At 52.8% G+C, this 20627-nt stretch overlaps 3 protein-coding genes across 4 annotated transcripts in view; 2 read left to right on the top strand and 1 right to left on the bottom strand.

Annotated features, from left to right (window-relative positions):
- Positions 1-4235, top strand: part of Usp30 (ubiquitin specific peptidase 30) — a 14340-nt gene extending 10105 nt beyond the window's left edge. The window contains exons 6-8 of the mRNA XM_036171673.1: positions 1157-1262; positions 1414-1548; positions 2004-4235. Coding sequence (XP_036027566.1) covers positions 1157-1262; positions 1414-1548; positions 2004-2268 — 506 coding nt within the window. The 3' untranslated portion in view covers positions 2269-4235. The remainder of the gene's footprint in view (positions 1-1156; positions 1263-1413; positions 1549-2003) is intronic.
- Positions 4236-4565: 330 nt separating this feature from the next.
- Alkbh2 (alkB homolog 2, alpha-ketoglutarate dependent dioxygenase) lies at positions 4566-9164 on the bottom strand. 2 transcript variants are annotated; one of them, XM_036172048.1, is made up of 4 exons: positions 8939-9164; positions 8452-8751; positions 6329-6527; positions 4566-4893 (listed from the first exon to the last, which is right to left on the bottom strand). In XM_036172048.1, exons 2-4 carry the CDS (start codon positions 8663-8665, stop codon positions 4587-4589), a joined length of 720 nt encoding a protein of 239 aa, XP_036027941.1. In that variant the 5' UTR covers positions 8666-8751; positions 8939-9164; the 3' UTR covers positions 4566-4586. The 2 variants fall into 2 exon arrangements, with proteins under 2 accessions (XP_036027941.1, XP_036027939.1); XM_036172046.1 differs by having other exon boundaries at positions 8452-9164.
- Positions 9165-11579: 2415 nt separating this feature from the next.
- Ung (uracil DNA glycosylase) lies at positions 11580-20422 on the top strand. The gene is made up of 6 exons (XM_036172233.1): positions 11580-11978; positions 13247-13342; positions 16695-16792; positions 17101-17189; positions 18129-18307; positions 19417-20422. Exons 1-6 carry the CDS (start codon positions 11670-11672, stop codon positions 19555-19557), a joined length of 912 nt encoding a protein of 303 aa, XP_036028126.1. The 5' UTR covers positions 11580-11669; the 3' UTR covers positions 19558-20422.
- Positions 20423-20627: the final 205 nt, after the last annotated feature.

The raw sequence follows: 20627 nt of genomic DNA, 5'->3' as shown, positions 1-20627 counted from the left end.
CTCCTCTCCCTCCTCTCCCCGCCCCTACTCTCCCCCTCCTCTCCCTCCCCTCCCCTCCCCTCCCCTCTCCCCTCCTCTCCCCTCCCTCCTCTCCCCTCCTCTCCTCCTCCCTCCCCTCCCTCCCCTCCCCTCCTCTCCCCTCTCCTCTCTCCTCCCCTCCTCTCTCCTCTCTCCTCCCCCCTCCCCTCCTCTCCCCTCTCCCCTCACTTCACCCCTCCTCACTACATTTGCATGGCCTGGCAGGATGTCGCTTCAGGGAAACTGCTGTTCGCTCTCACTAACCCTCTGGGTGTGGTGGTTTTGAATGGCCCCCATAGTGACCTTGTTGGAGGGCGTGTGTCACTGGGGGGTGGGCCTTTGAGGTCTCTTTCTCAAGCTTCCCTCAGTGTGACAGTCAGTCGACTTCCTGTTGCCTTCTGCCTGCACGCCGCCATGCTCCCCATCATGATGATAATGGTCTGAACTGTAAGCCACCACCTCAATTAAATGTTTTCTTTGTAAGAGCTGCCATGGGTGTGGTGTCTCTTCACAGCAATAACAACCCTCACTAAGACGTTGGATAGACCTGGGGAACAGCTTAGGCAGGGAGAGCCTTGGCCCCTGGCTCCTGTTCATGCTGAGGATCTCTCTGCCTTCCCTCCCAGGCTGCAGGACAGTCCCTAATGTTCAGAGCATAGTAGGTGTGACCACAAAGGGCAACAGTGAGCTGCTTAGTGTGTGCAGCCCCACATATATGACCTCTGGACTGCTGTGCACACTCAGAGCAGGTGTCCCAAGTTGTCAGAGCTAATAAGAAGGCTTGTAGTACCCTGAAGCAGTAAGAGACTCTTCTGGTGGTTACTGCTCAGGGAGGGATGCTCCTGGCCTCAGGAAAGTGGAGGCTGGAGCACCCCTGAATCTGAGTTCCCTCAGAGCACAGAACTGCCCACCTCACTGGGTTCTGTGGTTGTTGTTTGAGTTTTCCGTGACAGTTTCTTTGGCAGCCTTAGCTGTCCCAGAACTTGCTCTGTAGCCCAGGCTGGCCTCGGAGATCTGTCTGCCTCTGCCTCTCAAGTGCTGGGATTAAAGGTTCGCCACTACCGCACAGCTTCACCTCAACGTTGATAGTGCACAGTGAGAGCCTTGGTTTGCATCAGCTGCCACGTGTCATTGGCAGGTTCAGGGTCCCCGAGCAGGGCAGCTGCTGCCCCACAGACACTGAACAATGTGAGACAATCCACCCCTCAGTCCAATGTCAGTAGTGCTGTGGAATGCATCTTCGGGTAATCAGATGCAGGTGATCACGTGTGCTGCTTGCCCATACCTGCACCAAGGTGGCATTTCAGAGCCAGCTTGGGCTGCACTGCATGACCCTGTCTGCAACCAAAGAGAAACCACGACCAGTTGTTTGCAGATCAGTTGCCCATCTTTGTGACTGTCTCTTACAGGTCTGAGTCATCCAGGGGCCCCCAAGACCCAGATCTTCATGAACGGCGCCTGCTCCCCATCTTTGTTACCAGCCCTGCATTCCCCGATGGCCTTCTCTCTGCCGGTGGTTCCCGACTACAGGTGAGGGGGGCGGCTGAGGAGCCCACTGTCCACTCACTGGTTCTGCTGTCCTCAGGGTCCGAAACAAGCTTTTCACCAAAGCAAAGGAAAATACAGAGTAATGTTCTCTTTCATGTCAAGGTAGAATAACATTATTACTCCATTTAAAGTTAAAATTATGGAAGTACATGAAATGTGCAAGTGTGTGTGCCCATGTGTAAAGTGTGAGGAGGTCTGTTCCTGGGGTTCCAGCTAGGCAGCCAGTGCAGCCCTTCGCCCTCTTGGAAGCGTGTTGCACCCTGTGTACGGTAGTGGCAGTGTGCATGCTGCTGTGCTGCAGGCGGAGAGCTGCATCGCAGAGTGTGCATCTGCACCGTGGCACTCACCCCTGTGGTGTAGCACACCGGTCTTTAGGTCTGGCTTCGCCTACAAGGCCTGGTTCTGTCATAACAGCTGGCATTTCTCCCACCCATCAGCTCCTCCACGTACCTATTCCGCTTGATGGCAGTTGTTGTCCACCATGGAGACATGCACTCTGGACACTTTGTCACTTACCGACGGTCCCCACCTTCGGCCAAGAACCCTCTGTCAACCAGCAACCAGTGGCTGTGGGTTTCTGATGACACCGTCCGCAAGGCCAGCCTGCAGGAGGTCCTGTCTTCTAGCGCCTACCTGCTGTTCTACGAGCGAGTTCTGTCCAGGGTACAGCAGCAGGGGCGGGAGTACAGGGCTGAGGAGTGACGGGCCTGCCCAGAGCCAGGGCCATAGTGAGGTCCACAGCCCAGGACAGAAGGCATGCCACGTGTACGCGTGCAAGCAGCCCCTCTAAGCCCCTGAGCCTTCTGTGTATTGTGAGAGCAGGCTCCACACGGGAGCCTGTCCTGCGCAGCACTGCCAGGGGGTACTGGAAGGTGTCCTCAGGTGAGGACAGCATCCATTGTGTCTGGAGCATCTTCCTCATCTGACACAGGTCATTAAAAGACACAGACTCCAGGGGCCACCATTTCTGTACTGTAACATGCTAGGTGTTCCCAGAGGGTACTGCCTTTGTCTGGCCTTCTGACATTTCAGCATAGATCTTTATTTTTAATAAGAAGGCCCTAAATAATATTGACAAGAATTAGTGAAATTATTATTATTTTTTTGAGTTAGTGAAATTATTAAAGGCAACAATTCAGAAGAAAAAGTGCCTTTCCCTTCTGGTTGTTCTGGGAACAGGCATGTCCTAAGAGTCACAGGCACAATGTTGGGAAAGCCCTCCTCCTTCCAAGTTCCTTAGAGGTCAAAAGAACATTTAAGGATGCCTAAACAGCATGGTAGGTAGCTCATGCCTGGAATCCCAGCACTCAGAGGCTGGGCAGGAGGATCACTGCAAGCCAGCCTGGGCTACATAATAAAACATAGTCTCCTCCCCAAAAGCCTTGAGAACACCTCCCCACCTTTGGGTATGCCTTTTGTAATCTTCAGTTCTTTATATGTAGTCAAGGTCACCCGCCAGTCCCACCCTGAGCCTTTTCCAAAACTGTGCTGTCTACACCGTCTGCTGATCCTGCTTCGTGAGATGGCTCGCTTTGGGTTATTAGTTCCCATAATAGGGTCTGTAGGCAAGAGCCTGGGCAGGGTGGCCCTAGAGCTGAGCTGGGAGGAAGAGCACTGGCCCAGGGCTGCAGGCTCTCTGACCTTGCTTCTTAGAGCCCACGGTGAGGAAGAAAGCGTGATGTCCCAACAGAACTGCAGCCAATACATCCTGCCGGTGTGCTCTAGGACCATGTTCTAAGAGTGTGTGTCCAGTGAGTGACCTTGGAAGCACAGGGTGCACTGGGCATTTCTTCCGTTTTCAGATAAGTTTCATGAATAGCCCAGGGATGGAGGAACCTTGATGGCACAATGGCACCTGTTTTAGCTAAGTTTCTACTTAAAAACAAAACATGATACCAAACCAAATTCAGACGGACTCTTTCGATGTAAGATTTGGAACCAGACCTATCCAGAGGTCACTGAGGTAAGGCCAAGGACGTGTTTTCTCTACAGGGGTGAGCTGGCAGACATTCCAGATGTGCCTAGGCATCGACTGAGATCAGGTCACACTGTGCATCCTGAGGACTTGAGACTCTGAGTCTGTGCCGTGCTGGACCTCCGAGCCACAGCTCCCACAAGAGCAGCTGAACCATTTGGTGTGGCCCAGGCCCTGCAGACCTGGCTTTCGGGTTGAGGTGAACGCACAGCGCTCGGTCACCTGTGATCTTAGAGTACTTTGCAGAGTTGTAGGCTCCAATAGTCAGTCCTGCTATTCGTTCTGAGGTCGGCCAGGGAGAGAGGACCAAGTGGACAAGTGTGGGATGCTGGTCAGAGCCCTGGGTTTGAGCCAAGGCTGTAAATGTGTTAACCTGACCGAGTGCTAATGCACTTCCTCATTTTGTACATTATTAGACATTATAGCAACCAATGATGATTTCTAGTTTTAAATTATTCACAGTAGGTAGCTTCTTTCTGGAAAACCTAAGTTAAGCCTGTATTTACGCCGTAGGCTGCTGAGTGTGGATCTGCTAAAGGCACTTTTGTATCTGCTGTGTACTATAGCAATAAAGACGGTTTTGTTAGGAAACACTTGACTGTGGGCTTATGTACATCAAATTACCTGTGAACTTTCAAAGACCTGCCTGCCTCTGCCTCCTGAGGGCTGGCATTAAAGATACGCTGCCATGCCAGGCCTGAGTGGTATTCTTTTATTGTGGATGTTACATAGCATCCTCCTGAACTGGGTGCTGTGTGCTGGGCCCTAGGTTCTTAATAAACCTGAGTTCTCTGTGGGTAAAGAAAACACCAGCCCCCTCTTTAAGCAAAGACAAAACAAAGTGCTGATTATTAGAATGGGTTCTAGGGGCTGGACAGATGTCTTGGCAGTTAGGAACACTTGCTGTTCTTGCAGAGGATCTGTGTCAAACCGCTCACAACCACCTGTAACTCCATCACCAGGTGATCTTACACCCTCTCCTGGCCTCCCTGGGCACCTGCACATATGTGGCGCGCACACACAAACAAAAATAATAAAACATGCTTTATTTTTTACTAGGTAAAATTTTCCGAAAAGTCAAATTGACCCGAGGAGCCAGGACCTTCTTGCGGATAGGGAGACTGTGGTACCAGTGGGTGTTAGTGGGGTGGTTCATCATCAGTAGGCTTCCGTGGGCCAGCTGCAGCCTGACGACCTCCATTGTCCGCCGAGGCCTCTTCCCTCGAGAGTCTTTGTGCCGGAAGAGGAAGTCTCTGCAAGCCCCGAAGGAGACAGATGCGATGGGACTCCCGGGGGCCAGCTCTCGTTCATCATCCCTGTGCTCACCGATGTGGTCGTAGCCATCTTTGTACCTGTAGTGGGAAAACAATCCCAATGCCGAAGAAACCCTCTCCGTCCCCTGAGGGTGCTGCAGGTGTCTCATCCTCTTGCAGCCCAAAGCGGTGTGCTGCTTCTGCACACCCCTAGCCTGGGGAGGCCAGTGAGCCCAGCCTGAATGTCCTCGATCAGGAGGTGTGGCCTTGTTGGAGTAGGTGTGTCATTGTGGTTGGGCTCTGAAGTTTCAAAAGCTCACACCAAGCCCAGTGTCTGTCTGTCCCTCTCTGCCTGCTGCCTGCAGATCAGAATGTAAAGCTCCGGCTTCTGCTTCAGTGCCACGCCTGTCTGCTGCCCACCGTGATGAGCATGGACTAACTCTCCAAAACAGTGAGCAGGCTTCAAGGAGATGCTTTCTTCAAGATGCTTTCTTTCATAGCGTTGCTTTGGGCATGGTGTCTCCTCACAGCGACAGGTCACTGACACTTAGTTACTTATAATGCCTGCAGACCTCAGACCTCACATCAACTAGCCACACCTTCCAGTCACCGGGTTCACACCAACCATCACCTGTGCAGTCCGGCCCTGCTCTTCTCTCCCCAGTTCCTGACCCCCAGCCGCACCAAAGGGATGTCCACTCCATGGACACCTCAGCTCAACTCCAGATGTTGGTGTCTCCAGCTCTAGCTAGTTCCACATCCAATGTCACACTGCCTTGAGGGGCCCTCCCCCTAACCACCTCATACCAAATGGCTTTCCCTTTAGCCCAGGCCTCGGAGCCTGGCTGTTCTGTCCTCAGAACACACTGTCGGTTGCAATCATGGAAGCAGGGTGCTACGGGCGGGCACCTACAGGGTGGAGGATAGGGATGTGCTGTGTCCTATGCACAGGCCAACCCCACACAGAAAAGTACTTCCTGATGCCAAATGTTAGCAGTGGTGTAACCATCCTAAGTCCCTGCCCCAAACCCAGCCCAATCCATCCATTTAACTTTCTCAATAACCTCCCCCAACCCCTCACTGCCTCCTATATTCAAGCTCCATGGAAACTCCTATCTTTAAAAAAGATAATTCTAGCAGGGCACCTGGTACATACCTTTAATCCCAGCACTCGGGAGGCAGAGCCAGGCAGATTTCTGTGAGTTCGAGGACAGCCTGGTATACAGAGTGAGATCCAGGACAGGCACCAAAACTACACAGAGAAACCCTGTCTCAAAAAACCAAATTAAAAAAAGAAAATCCCTAATTCTGGGTGTAGTTTCATGCATGGGAGTTCAGATACTCAGGGAGGCTGGAGGTGTTGGACCTGCTGGAGCTGGATTTACTGGTGCCGGGAACTGAACTTGGGTTCTCTGCAAGAGCAGCAGCCCCATCTCGGGTCCTGGAAAGCCCTCGTGCAGTACAGAAGGGTAGTCACAAGTGAACAACGCATGATGGGAGTCCTGAGCTCTTCCCCATGGAGGAAATGTAGTACCTGTTGATGAGCACGAAGTTGAAGATCTGTCCTGTCACCCTGCAGATTCGCTCTCGAACACGCTCTAGAACTGGAATCCAGGGCTTCGGTGTCAGCGTGAGACCGGAAAAGGTGTATGTCAGCCCAGCGTCTCCGTAGGTCGCCTGCTTCCGGGGAACGCTGTGCCACTTTCCAAACACCTGGACCTTGGCCAGAGCACCTGTGCAGATGAAATGGCAGCAGCTCCATCCCAACCCTCAAGGGATGTGGACAGATGAGTCCTATACACACATTTGCTGGGCATTCAAAAGGGAGAACACCAGAGATGGCATTTCCTCTGTTCCTCATGTCGTGTCGTGAATGCCCTGTTGGGGACCACTTCCCCTATGCCACTGTGGCTTGTTCTCATTTTCACGAGAGGGTATGATGGCGTACCCCTGTAATCTCATCACTCAGGCGCTGAAGTAGGCAGAGCACAAGTTCCAGGCTAGTGTGTCTCAAAAAAACCAAAGGGTCGGAGAGGTGGTTCAGTGGGTGAAGTGCCTGCCACAAGGTGTGGCTGCACGTGCCTCAGATCCCACTGCTGGGGGCTCCCTGGCCAGATGGTCTAGCTGGGTCTGCAAGTTCCAGACCCTGCAAGAGACCCAATCTCAAACAATGAGGGGGTCCCCAGCTGGGCTTTATACAACATGGGGGGGGGGCAGAAGGAATGCAAACGAGTGTACTGAGGACACATGGGGCAGGGCTCGCTGGCTTCTTCATGTGCACAGACACACAAAACATGTAGACACACTGGCCACAAAACCAAAATGACATGAAAGCTTGGGAAGAAGGGTTCTGTGGTAGTGGGGCTGAAAGAATGGGTAGTGTGTCAAAATAACCAAAATGTCATATACACACATGAAACTGAAGAATTAAAAAAACAGAAACTAACAAACCACAGATGACTTTGTCTATGAGCAGCTCAGGCCCATCTTTTTCCTCTTTCCCTTCTTTTTAAAAATACTGTTTTATGTAGTGGGATGGTAGTGGTGCAAGCCTTTAATCCCAGCACTTGGGAAGCAGAAGCAGGCAGATCTCTTCGAGTTCAAGGCCAGCCTGGTCTATGGGGTAAGTTCTTGCACAGTCAGGGCTACACAGTGAGATCCTTTCTCAAAACAAAACAAAAAACTTTCATGTATTTTATTTTGTCCACATGTAATGTCTGTGCACCCTGTATATGTCTGGTCCCTCCAAGGCTGGAAGTGCCTAGGACTGGAGTTCCAGAGGGTTGTGAGCTGCCATGTGGGTGCTGTGAATCAAACCTGGGTCCTCTGGGAGAGCAGCCAGTGCTCTTAACTGCTGAGTCATCTTTCAACTCCTCATGTATTTATTTATTTATGGCCTTTAAAGGCAGGGTCTCATGCAGCCCAGGCTGGCCTCGAACTCTCCATTTAGCTGAGGATGGCCTTGAACTCTGGCTCCTCCTACCTCCACCTCTCAAGTTCTGAAATTACAGATACACACCACCATACCCTGGCTCCAGTTTTTAAAACTGTATGTCCATTGCCTAAACTGAAGTCGGAGCATAAAGAGACAGACAGCTCTGAGCATAGTGAAGTCGAGTCATGGCTGGATGGTTTTGTGTGTGCACTAAGGGCCTACGGATTCCTGATGGGGCCTATTGCAGCTGAGGCTGGCACAGACCCTGTGTGCTCATCACAGCTTCTCAATATGTGATCTCTAGGCAACAGCATCAGCACCACCTACAAACTCTCCAGACACAGGACTGCAAGGGTCAGGAAGCCATCAGCGGCAGCAGGCATGCAGCTAACCATCCACTCTTCAGTGAGAAACTAGCTTGGCTGCACATGAGTGTGTTTGTTCACTTTGATAATTCTGGGGTCTAACCTGGGGTTTTGTGCATGCTACAGAAACACTCTACCACTGGCCTGGAAGACAGCCATTCTGACTCACTATCACAGAGAACCCAGAATGGTTTGGGGTTTGTTTTTTGCTTTTTGTTTTTTAACTTCCCAGGCAATTCCAATCAGTAGCCAGGTAATTTCGCTCTAGACCCTGTCACAGCCTGAATTCACGGTGCTCTAACAGAGGTGCATTCTTTCACCACCGAAGCCTAACACCTAAAGTCCTTCTCCGCTTACCGGTAAAATACTCCACTTCTTGCTCCAACTCTCGGAAGATCTCGTCTGCCTCGGCTTTGCCAAACAGGACAGTGTAATCACAATCCAGACCTTGCCGGCGAAGGTGCCGCCAGCTGGGGCTCGGCTGGCCGCCCGAGGCTCCTCCGGACCGGGCTGGCTCCTCCCTTTCCTCTCCGAGGTCGTCCTGGTCAGGCTTCATCAGGAACCTGTCCATCCCGCCGCCCCTTCACAGCCGTGAAGATGAATGGCCACGCGAGGGGGGCCCGGGCTCAGTCCTCCACCCGCGTGCCACAGACTCGTCTACGAAGGAAACTGGGCATTACAACTAGGAACTGCCTGGCGTCCTTAGCCCGGTGGTGAGCTTGCAGATCCCACAGGCCTGCTCTTTAGTTTACGTTTTCGTAGCAAGAGCCGACTTGAACCACACAATCCTCCTGCCTCCGCCGCTCAAATGCTGGGATCGCCGGCGCGCAGCCCCAGGCCCTACCCCTTCCGAATTCTCTGGCTCCGGCTGCAAACGCTACAGATGGGAAGACGCACGCGCAGAGTCACGGGGTTCGCTCAAAGTCATCCAGAAAAGCAGGGTGTCTCCGCCCTGCGCCCTGCGGGGAAGGGACTGACACCGGAGAGTAGCCGTGCTCCACCGAAGAGACTCAGGCTGCCGTGCCCCGCTTTGCCAGGGCTCTGCACCAACAAGCAGCTCACACCCGCCTCCCGCGCCGGCGCGGGACTTCCGGCGCAGCGCCACCTGCCGGCCGCTCGGCGCATCGCAGGATGCTGCCTTCCCGGGATGGTTCTGCGGTGTTGAGCGTGGTCGACTGGTTCTGGGGTCACCTCCCTGGGGGCCCAAGAGCCTAGTGTCGTACAGGGCACCGTCTCGTGTGTGCGGAACAATGTATAAACCTGCACATCTGACAAACCACAGCACGGGCTGACCACCACAGTCAAGATGGAGAGCAATCCACCATCCCAGAAAGTCCTCCTCTAGGCACCAACTTAACGCCCTCGTCTACACAACCCCAACTGCCTGCTTTGTCTGCTCCTCCTGGTTGCTTGTCCCAGAATCCCAAATAAGTGGAATTATATACTGTATAGTCTTTTCTGTCTGACGTCTCTGTGTAAGCACAATCTGTAGTTGAAGTTTGTTTTTGTTTTTTTTTTTAACTTGTGCTGCGGACCGGGAAGGACACACACACACAAAAACCTTTCAGTTACAGCAATGCCTTTAGATAAAACCGTGTTTTCTGTCTCTAGCATCTAGTACGGGCATTATGTGTCTATAGTATATATAACCATATATGCCATTTGCACCAGCCCCCCCCCCCCCTTCACTGCTGATTAGTATTCTGGTGTAAAGACGGCGCGGCAGTCATTTCTGGCTCTAGGCGACACGGCAAAATCTATAAATATTCATGCTCAAACTTTTTCCGTGAAGGATTTTACTTCACTTGAGGAAACGCCTAGGAGGGTGGTTGTGAGGCTGCACGGCCAGAGAGAGGGAAAGTGTATGTCTCCGAGATGGCGGCTCACTTCCTAAAAGCACTTCCTGTCCCTAAAAGCACTTCCTGTCCTGGACTCTGGCACCCTCCAGCAAGACACGGGTCCTGCCTCACCCACACTGTAATTTGGAGATGGAAACAGAAAAAAGGACAATGTAAGAAATCAGATTACTTTGTACAGTATGGAAGTTATGAGCAGGGGTGACAGGCTGGGGGTGGGGGTGGGACAGAAGACCTCACTGGGGAGGGTCCTAAACCAGGACGGGAGCTTTCCAGATACAGGACAAAATGTATATATAAGGTGTGAAGATCTCAGAGGGACAGCTGGGGAGCAGCCTGGAGAACTGCTTGGATGTTGGGAGTCTATTTGGTTAAGATTGGGAGGCTGTAGCCCAGGCTGGCCTCTAACAGACTTCTGTATCCAAGATGGGCACTGAGATTCTGATCCTCCTGCCTCGGCCTCCCAGATGCTGGGGTGACAGGGTGCACCGCAGGGTTTTCCTGGGCACTAGTCAAGGGTTTTGTTTGTTTGTTTGTTTGAAGACACGGTTTCTCCGTGTAGCTTTGGTGCCTGTCCTGGATCTCTGTAGACCAGGCTGGCCTCGAACTCAACAGATATCCGCCTGCCTCTGCCTCCCAAGTGCTCAAGTGCTGGCATTAAAGGCGTGCGCCGCCACCACCCAGTTGCTAGTCAAGGTTTAATCTACACCCCCAAAAGATCACTCAGTAGAAAAGAACAGTTGGGGTTGTTCAAGTCTAGACTTGGGGTTCTACTGGTGGGGGGGCAAGGGGCGGAGATAACTGAAGGATGCTAAAGGCTGAATGTGGGGGTTACGTGCATGAGATGAAGCACAAGAAGGTGTGCAGCTCGGTGGTCAAGTGGCTGCCCAGCATGCATCAAGGCCCAGAGTTCAATCCCCAAGACCGGAAAGGAGGAAGGAGGGGAAGTGTATCTGGGCGGGAGCAACAACCTCCAAGGCCTTTAAGTCTCCACGCTTTCCAGTGAGCTGTGACGTCTGCGAGACCCGGAGAAAGACCTGTGCACCAGCCAGGATCGGCCTCGCAAGCCCCACCTCGCCGGGGGCGGTGCCGCAGCCCCTCCCACACATGCGCGCTGGGCCCCACCGCCCCCAGCCCTGCCAGCCTCCCCGCCCTCACTTGGAACTGGCGCGGGCTGGCTGAGCGCCAGCTGAGAGCACCGCCCGCGAGCACCGCTGCAAGCGTCCCGGAGCTCGGTCCTCGGTGCAGGCATGATCGGCCAGAAGACCCTCTACTCTTTCTTCTCCCCGACCCCTACGGGGAAGCGGAGCACGCGCAGCCCCGAGCCGGCTCCGGGGGCCGGGGGCGACGTGGCGGCCGAGGACAGCGGCGATACGGTGAGGCGTGCGGGGCAGGGCGGGACTGGGGAGATGGGGAGCGGCGGGGTTCCGGTTAGGAGTACCGTGCACGCCGCTGCTCAGCCCGACCGGGGCTGCCTTACGGGTTCAAAACAGCCGCGCGCGTCGGCGGCCGCCATGCCGAGACGCCAACCAATGGGGACGGCGTCCGGCCGCCGCCGAGCCAATCGGTGGGCAGCGTTCCCGCCCCTCCCTCCATGGCGTCCAATCACAGACGGCAGGGGGCGGGAGCAGTTTTGCCGCGAAAAGGCCGCGTGCGCCTTGGGCGGGTAGGCGGGCGGAGGGCGGCGGCGGCGGCCGCAGGAACCTGGTCGGCTCGGCCATGGGCGTCTTCGGGACGCGGCCTTTGGGCTTGGCGCGGAGCCTGCGCGCGCCGCGGGGGGCCAGGCGGCGGAGTCTTACCGGCGACCCCGACTCCTGGCAGGCCAGCCCCGCCAAGAAGGCCCGGGTCGGGCAGGACGAGCAGGCCACGCCGCCCTCCTCGCCGCTCAGCGCCGAGCAGCTCGTCCGCATCCAGAGGAACAAGGCCGCGGCCCTGCTCAGGCTCGCCGCCCGCAACGTGCCCGCCGGCTTCGGCGAGAGCTGGAAGCAGCAGCTGTGCGGAGAGTTCGGGAAGCCGTACTTCATTAAGGTCGGTGCGCGAGCCCCTTGCAGAGGGAGTGGGCTGGGGGGAGCTTGCGCTGCATCGCGCGGGTGCAGTTTGCGCTGCATCGCGCGGGTGCAGTTTGCGCTGCATCGCGTGGGTGCAGTTTGCGCTGCATCGCGCGGGTGCAGTTTGCGCTGCATCGCGCGGGTGCAGTTTGCGCTGCATCGCGCGGGTGCAGTTTGCGCTGCATCGCGCGGGTGCAGTTTGCGCTGCATCGCGTGGGTGCAGTTTGCGCTGCATCGCGCGGGTGCAGCCTGCGCTTCTGGGCGGTTGTACTTTCGGCCTCCTATGTTTTCCCTCCCCCTCCATGCAGAACTTAACGCCGCGGTCTTTGGGTTAAAGTGAGGACTGGAAGATGGTTTCCTGGCTTAGTATTACAATTGTCGGGGGAGAGCGTGTGCAGGACAACTGGGGGGGGGGGGGAGTCTCCCGCTCACGTGGGTCGGGGAAGGAACTCTGGTTGGCGCGCTCGGCGCCCGCCGCCCTCACGGCTTCTTGTAAGCCACCTGGTTGGCGCGCCAGGTAACCCTGGCGTAGTACACCATTAACCAGACGGAGTGAAATGACCCTTGAGGCCCCGGGCTATAATCCCAATCCTTGAGAGCTGTAGCCTGGAGGGTCAGGAGCTGGGAGGGGGCCGGTGGCGGGGACAGACGCTGACCTACCAAAGACACTGTCTTTAAAAAAAAAAGGGGTGGGTGGGTGGGGAGAGGCGGGGTCGCTGAAATGAACGGAGCTTGGCAAATCAGCCTTGATCCAGCCCAGAGTCAATGGGATGGAGCTGCTTCAGAGGGGTCAGGTGCTGACTTGGGTTGTTTAAAAATTTTGGGTTTAGCCGGGCGGTGGATCTCTGAGTTCGAGGCCAGCCTGGTCTACAGAGCGAGATCTAGAACAGGCTCCAAAGCTACACAGAGAAACCATCTCTCAGAAGGAAAAAAAAAAAAAAGTTTGGGTTTAAATCATACAAAGACCCAAACAAGACTTCAAACACATTTTATAAAAAAGGGTCTTAAACCTAATTCTTATGGTTTCCGGTGGGGATCTGCTGCTTTTTTTTGTTTTGTTTTTTGTTTTTCGAGACAGGGTTTCTCTGTAGCTTTGGAGCCTGACCTGGACTCGCTCTGTAGACCAGGCTGGCCTCGAACTCGCAGAGATCCACCTGCCTCTGCCTCCCGAGTGCTGGGATTACAGGTGTGCGCCACCACTGCCTGGCGGGAATCTGCTTTTAAGCCCCGGTTTATCTTTGAAATCAGCTCATGGGATTTGTTGCTGAAGAAAGAAAACATCACAAGGTCTATCCACCCCCGGAGCAGGTGTTCACGTGGACCCAGATGTGTGACATCCGAGATGTAAGTGAGGCTGGGGTCTGGTTAGGGAAGAATCAAATGGGGTTTCCTAATTACTGACAGGCAAGAGTTTGATAGTAAAGAACCCTGAAATTGTGAGGGCCGGGAGCTGTGCTGGGCTGAGGCACTCAGCCCTAACCCTTGTACCACTGTGTGTTTATTCTTTTAATCATAACTGCTATTCCATAACAAAAGGAAAAATACACATACACATTTGCTTTCATGCTCATTTTTCTCTTTTAAGTTGTTCCTTTGTTAATATCTTAACCCCAAAGTTATTTCGGTCTCTTGATCGTAGGCAGTGGGACTGGAGAAGTGAGGGTCTTTCTGTTCGTATAATGTGGGGGAAATCAAAGAGAAGCTTTGTGCTAACACATACCTGTAATCTCAGCACATGGGTTGGAGGCCAGCCTGGGCTACTTGAGATCGTGATGGAACAAAACAAAAGTTGAGAACAAGTGCTGTTATGCCTTAGACATAGGAAGGGTAGCCTGGGGTACTTGATTCAGGTAGCCTTCCTAGCCGATCACTTCCAAACCTTTACCTAAGTGTCACAAACCCTGCCCAGGTGCAGATTCCCCTGTTAAGCCTGGACCCTGAAGCCACAGCTTGCTAAACTCATGGGCCTGTGGATTGGGGTAGAGACTGCATTGCCTCGGGCTTTGAGGGCCACACCACTCAGTGACTCTAGTGTCGTCTGTCATGGCTTTGTTGTTAGCTGTGCTGAGGATTGAACCAGGGCCTCCAGTGCCATTGAGTGCTCACCACTGAGCTGTCCCCCTTTTGTTTTGTTTTGACACAGATCTGAGTCACCCAGGCTGGCTTTGAACATGCTCTGTAATTCAGGCTGACCTTCATTTTCTGGTTTAATCTTGTTTTTCTGTTGTGTTTGGTTTTTGCCGTGCTGGGGAATCGAGCTTTACCGTTGAGCCACCGTCTGTCTTTTTCATGCGCTGCCTCGGCCTTGGGTAGCCGGATTGTAGCCTGAGTGGTTGGTCCTGGCTCAGCTCGGTAGTCTGCAGGCTGAGTCTTTCCCTTGCACTGTCTTGTTCTCAGGAGCCTTGGTGTGTGGCGTCCTTCTTTTCTCTCTTTTTTTTCTATTAGATGTTTATTTATTTAAAAAAAAATTTCTGTTTTACATACCAATCCCAGTTACTCCTCCCTCCCTTTCTCCCGCTTCCTCACCTCCCTCCCACTCTGCCCCCATCCACTCAGAGTGGGTAAGGCCTCCCATGGTAGTTAACAAAGTCTTGCATACCAAGTTGAAGGAGAGCCTAGCCCCTCTCCATTGTATCAAGGCCGAGCAAGGTAGCCTCTCTTTTTTTAAGTAATTTTTATTTTATGCACATTGGTGTCTGCGTGTATGTCTGTGTGAGGGTTTCTGGTCCCCTGGAACTGGAATTGCAGATAGTTGTGAGCTGCTATGTGGGTGCTGGGAATTGAACCTGGGCCCTCCAGAAGAGCAGACAGTGCTCGTAACCACTGGGCCATCTCTCTAGCCCTCCTTCCTCGTTTGTAAGTACATCTTTTTTCATTTATCTTCATCTGTTTGTGGGAGTGTGCACCACACTTATGTAGTCAAAGGATAACGGTGAGGAGTTGGCTCTTTGCTACACTACTGGTTCTGGTTCTCGGGTCATTGGGCTTGGAGTCCAGTAGCATTCTTTCCCCACGGAACCTTTCTGCCGCACACTGTATTTTTAATGAACACATACTGGCTGCATGCTGTGCAGGAATGGTGACGTTGCAGTACGTTTGTCACATGCGTTACTCCAGACATTTCTCTCTACCTTGTTTTCCTTTTTCTAATAAAGACTAAATTTTCCATGCATTTTTGCCTGCATGTGTGTCTGCGGCACATGCATGCAGTGCCTTTGGAGGCCAGAAGAGGGCCATGTGGGTGCTGGGAAACGAACCCAGGTCTTCTGCAAGAGCGGCCGGTCTCTTACCTGCTGCGCCATCCCCAGCCCTTACCTTTGCTTTGAAGTGTTTATTTAATTGCAGTCAACTGCGGTTACTATAGTGTGCTGTAGAGCATTAGAAGTTGCTCCTCGCTGGGTGGTGGTGGCACACACCTTTAATCCCAACACCTGGAGGCAGAGGTAGGTGGATCTCTTGAGTTGGAAACCAGTCTGGTTTAGAGTGAGGTCCAGGATAATCAGAGCTGCACAAGGAAACCCTGTCTTTAAAAAAAACAAACCAAAAAAAAAAAAACCCAGAAAAAAAAGGAGTCGCTCCTCCTGCCCACTGGCCCCACCCCATCCCTCACAGGTCCGATGGTCGCCGTTCTCTGCTTTCCAAAAGTGAACTTGCTCTGTTTCATCGGTCAGGAGGCCTGGGTGCCACTCTTGGCCCTTCACCGATTGCCTGTCTTTACCAGCTCTTGCTGTGTTTCAGCTCCCTGCTGGTCACTTCTGTGTGTCTTGGCTGTGTGAACCGTGAAAGTGCAGCACACAGGGTGCTCTCTAAGCAGGGGTGTCTTGCACCCCAGCCCCACCCCTGCCTTTCGTTGGCTTTAGGAGTTAGTGAATAGCATACTCCAGTAGCTTGGAAGTAGATGAACAGGAAAAAAGTTCTGTGTGCCTGGGTTCTTCACCATGGAGAATGCGCCAACTGCCTAGAACCAAGACGGGAACAGAACTGCTCAGTGGGAATAAGTCTGCAGCTGAGTTCTAAGGGGCAGAGGGTGTGAGCCATAGATGAAGTGCTAGAAAGGACAGGAAGCGGAAGCGTGAAGATGGCAAGGACTATCCAGAGAAAGACACCAGTCTTCATGACTTGGCAGGAGCTCCCATGCTTGTGACCTGGCCTCATTCTCTTGGTGTTGCCCATCAGTCCTGCAGGGCATCAGCTGTGGGGGTGTCTGGGTGCAGGGCTGGGAAAGCTTCGATTGGGCTCTGCCTTTGCCCAGCTGTGTTTTCCCACAATGAGAGACAGGCTGGCTACCTAGAAAGGCCGGCACAGTGAGTGGTAGCAGGCCGCGGGGTGTCTAGCCTTTTGACATTGTCTCAGCAAAGGTGGTGGGCTATATTCCTGTGGTCGGTGTGCTGCAGAGACTCCTGCATAGGTACTGAGAAGTGACTAGCTTGCAGTGGCCTCCTCCCCCACCCCAATGTGGCACTAACTTGGGATGGGGTAGGATGGTCCCCCCTTCAGTATGTTCCACATGTTCCTCTGTGTGAGAATTGAACAAGAGAAACACCAAACTGTCCTAAGTGGGTGGGCCATGGCATCGAGGCCACTGTGTAAAGGATGGGGCTGCTGGGGTGTGGTGGGCTGCTCCTTTTGGGTTCCGTGTGTCCACCGCACGTCCCTCTGAACTGAACATGGTGTTGTTTGATTCTGCCACTCGCAGGTGAAAGTTGTCATTCTGGGACAGGATCCCTATCACGGACCTAATCAAGCTCACGGGCTCTGCTTCAGTGTCCAGAGACCAGTTCCACCTCCGCCCAGGTACAGCCACAGTGCAGCTGGCTTCAGTACAGAGGCGTTAAGACCAGGTGGCATTATCATCAAGGACTGGGTCACTGAGGCTCGGCACTGCTCTGGGGGTTTGTACATAAACATAGAAATAGAAGGTGACTTGTGGCTGCCATCCCACGGTGAGGTCCATTGTGGGTGGCTGTCTGTCCATGTCACAGTTACTGTATCCCTCCCACCCTGGCTTTGTGTTTCTTCCTACCTCTTCACGCCTGCCTTTTTTGAATTTAGAAACTGCTGGAGATCCTGGTTGATTGTGTTTTTCTTTGCTTTGTTTTCAGTTTGGAAAACATTTTTAAAGAGCTGTCCACAGACATCGATGGTTTTGTTCATCCTGGCCATGGGGATTTATCGGGGTGGGCCAGACAAGGTAATCAAGCCTGGCTAGGCATATTTGGATCAATGCTGGTATCCTGCTCTCTCTGCCCCTTGTTTGCTTTTGTCTGTCTGTCTGTCCTTCCCTTCCTCCCTGTATACCATGTATGTAGGTGTGTGTGTGTGTGTGTGTGTGTGTGTGTGTGTGTGTGTGTGTACATGTATACACGTGTACGTGTACTTGAGTGCTGGTGTTGGTGGAGGGCAGAGGCAATAAATTCCCTGGAGCTGGAGTTACAGGCAGGTTTAAGCTACCCAGCATGGGTCCTAGGTTGGTATGCTCTTAACTGCTAAGCCATCTCCAGTCCCATCGTTATAGTTGACCATACTATACTGTAAGGTCCTGGAGGCTTGTTACTCCTGTGTTATCCTCAGCCAGTCTTGTTTTTGTTTTTTGTTTTGTTTTTTTTTTTTTTGTATGTGCATTGGTGTTTTGCCATGGGTGTTGAGTCCCCTGGGACTAGAATTAGACAGTCATGAGCTGCCATATGGGTGTTGGGAATTGAACCCAGATCCTCTGGAAGATCATTCAGTGTGCTTAACCACTGAGCCATCTCTCCAGCCTTCCTCAGCCACTCTTAACCATGGTAGTTAGTTTCAATATGCTTGCTCTTGGCTTCTAGCAGTTTGATTTTGTTGCCATCAACTGTTTTGGCTCATTTTCTTTGTGATTTTTTTTTAGTATCACTTAGGATGTGTATTTTTGAACACTTTGGTTTTTTTGTTTCCTACCCAAAACTCAAAGATGCCAAGAGGGCAGATAGGAAACAGAACGTCCTGAATCTGGCTCAGATGTAACTGCTGGTCATGTTGTAACTCTTTATGGCCTAATTTCACTTCTGCCCTGGGTCTGTTGTGAGTAGTTTGGTCACATGTAACCTGCTGTTAGAGTTTGTTTATGCTGCCTCCTAACCTTTGCCCCCACTGTTCACAGGTGTCCTGCTCCTTAATGCTGTGCTCACCGTCCGAGCCCACCAAGCCAATTCCCATAAGGAGCGGGGTTGGGAGCAATTCACGGATGCAGTTGTGTCCTGGCTGAATCAGAACCTGACTGGCCTTGTCTTCCTACTCTGGGGCTCTTACGCCCAGAAGAAGGGCAGTGCCATTGATAGGGTATGTGTCTTCTGATGGCCTTACAGAGAGCCAGGGAACCTTGGGATCCCTGCTTGTGTGACAGCCGTAGAAGGTGTACATGTGGCTCATGTGGGCCAGCCTGGGCTATGGAATGAGACTGTAAAATCCATTAGAACTGGAGTCAGCTTCCCCCTGACAGCTGGACAAGGTCAGACACAATGGATGCTCACTGTGCCTCAGTGCAGTTAGTAATCTCATAGAAGCATTAACCTGCCCTGTAAGAGGACACCATGGTCCCTGGCACCCTTTTTTATGTGTGATGCAATGCTTGATGAATAAGGCAAGTGTCCTGCTTCCGAGAAACTCTGGTCCACTGAATCAGATATGATTTTCTTAGATGCCATGGGCAGGGGGCACTTCAGCTGGAGCTCTGCTTCAAGACTGGGCACTTGCCTGTCACCACGTTACTGAGACAGAAACCTGAGCCAGCAGCTTCCTTGAACCCTCTTACCCTTCTTCCCATTAAGTCGTGTCTTACCTGTGAATCCAGTCACCTGTGTCCCTGAGATGTCCCAATACTGCTTCACATTGCTCTGTCTTCATTCCTGGGCTGGATGCCAGTGTTTCTCTGGTGGTGGCTGCAGGTGGATGTAAACAGTAGGGCAGAGGTGGGGAGAGGGGAGGGCTTACCAGGGGCGTCTCCAGGGTGCATCAGAACTGCGGCGGGACTGAACCTGGTTGTGTGTGTGTGTAATCTCAGAAGGGCTTTTGAGGGTGGGGACACAGTCACCCAGTGCTGTGGAGCTAGACAGCCTCAGGTGAGAGAGGGCTTAGGCAAGAGCACCTAACTGCTCTTAGAGAAGACCGGGGTTCTGTTCCAGTGCGGCTGCACGTGTTGCTGTTGAGCTCTGCTGGAGTTCGATCCTCACAGCACCCGTCAGCAAACGTGACCTGAATACAGTCAGAGCAGTGGTGATTGGGTAAGAAGGTGAGGCCACTGTCACTGCAAACAGTGCCCTGTGCCTCAGACCCAGCAAACATACGTGCGAAAGTGAGCAGGGCGGAGCATGCACAGCTGTCTGGAGGTACAGTGGCCGTGGTTATGTTGAGAAGTGCCAGCTGCCACACTGAACTCTGTTCTTTTTCAGAAGCGTCACCATGTCCTGCAAACAGCCCACCCCTCCCCATTGTCGGTGTACAGGGGCTTCTTCGGATGCAGACATTTTTCTAAAGCCAATGAACTGCTCCAGAAGTCTGGCAAGAGGCCCATCAACTGGAAGGAGCTGTGATCTTACAGTGCAGGCTGCCTGTCTCCAGCAGTGCTTCTTAGAGGCCACTGAAGCCTTGGCCATAGAAGTCACTGAAATGTCCCTGTTCTTAAGTTCCCGTGTGAGTGAAGAAAATGGAGAGATCTTTGTAAAGCAGTCACATTCAGCAGCCAGACCTCTTTTGACTGGCGCTAGGCTTGAACTCTCTGGGCCAGGCAAGGTGGCCGGGCCAAACACACCCACTTCTCACAGACCGGTGGTCACATACTTGCCTTCTGTGAGCTGTATTGGGGTGGGGGAGAGATGTTTTTTGGTGAGCTAAGGTTGGTGTCTGCTGCTGTTTGCTTTTGCCTTTAGACGTAGTGGTTACAAGGTGTCCAGGTGTGTTCTTTCTTCAAAAGGCCTCTGTCTCAAGGAGCCCTTGGGTGTTTGCAGTCTTTGAGAATCTGTTTCCTGTTACAAAGGGAACAAGTGTGTTTTCCTGGCTCAGGAGGAGTGGCTGCTGTCCATCCAGCTTCTTGTCCAGGCCTTAAGCAAGTGATAAAGCTGAGCAGGGCAGAGGGTAGGGCTTGTGTTTGTTTTAAATGAGGGTGGGAGGTTTTCTTGTAGTGCCTGTGGAGTTGGGGTTCCCACAGCAGACTGCCAGGTGTTGGTTTGTGTCTGATACTGGGGACCAACCCCAGGGTGCTGCCCTTTATGGGCTGAATTCACACAGATTGTATTTCTCTGCAATGCTGGAGAATGTGTCTTTTACAAGGTAGGCAGATACATTGTTTTTTCAATCCTTTCTTTGAGAGACAATCTACTGAGTTCATACCTCAACTTGGATCCAGTGGATCCTGCTGGTTAGAGAAGTGATCCTGCCTGAGCAGGATAATAAAGATTGTTGGAGTATGGCTTTGTAACGACTGTTGTTCAGCATTTATTTGCAGGTATCGGGCTTCGGTTGTCACCATGGCAACCACTGATTGCAGGGAGGGCAGCCCTTTGTCCTTGTGCCCTGTTGGTAGTTCTCCACAGGGCCACCCACTGCCAGCCTGGAGCAGCCTGGTCCGCTGCTGCTAAGGGCAGTTTGGCCAAGGTAGGGTGTT

The sequence above is a fragment of the Onychomys torridus genome, chromosome 22, assembly GCF_903995425.1.
Source record: "Onychomys torridus chromosome 22, mOncTor1.1, whole genome shotgun sequence".
Taxonomy (NCBI): Eukaryota; Metazoa; Chordata; class Mammalia; order Rodentia; family Cricetidae; genus Onychomys; species Onychomys torridus.
This window is presented reverse-complemented; position numbering and strand designations above follow the sequence as displayed.

Excerpts from the sequence above, each read along its gene's own strand:
- Alkbh2 (XM_036172046.1), bottom strand. The coding sequence starts at position 8,665 with ATGGACAGGTTCCTGATGAAGCCTGACCAGGACGACCTCGGAGAGGAA. Across the intron at positions 6,528-8,451 it reads AGAAGTGGAGTATTTTACCG|GTGCTCTGGCCAAGGTCCAG; the intron begins GTAAGCGGAGAA and ends TCATCTGCACAG. Across the intron at positions 4,894-6,328 it reads AACTTCGTGCTCATCAACAG|GTACAAAGATGGCTACGACC; the intron begins GTACTACATTTC and ends TTCCCACTACAG.
- Ung (XM_036172233.1), top strand. The coding sequence starts at position 11,670 with ATGGGCGTCTTCGGGACGCGGCCTTTGGGCTTGGCGCGGAGCCTGCGC. Across the intron at positions 11,979-13,246 it reads GGAAGCCGTACTTCATTAAG|CTCATGGGATTTGTTGCTGA; the intron begins GTCGGTGCGCGA and ends CTTTGAAATCAG. Across the intron at positions 16,793-17,100 it reads CCAGTTCCACCTCCGCCCAG|TTTGGAAAACATTTTTAAAG; the intron begins GTACAGCCACAG and ends CTTTGTTTTCAG.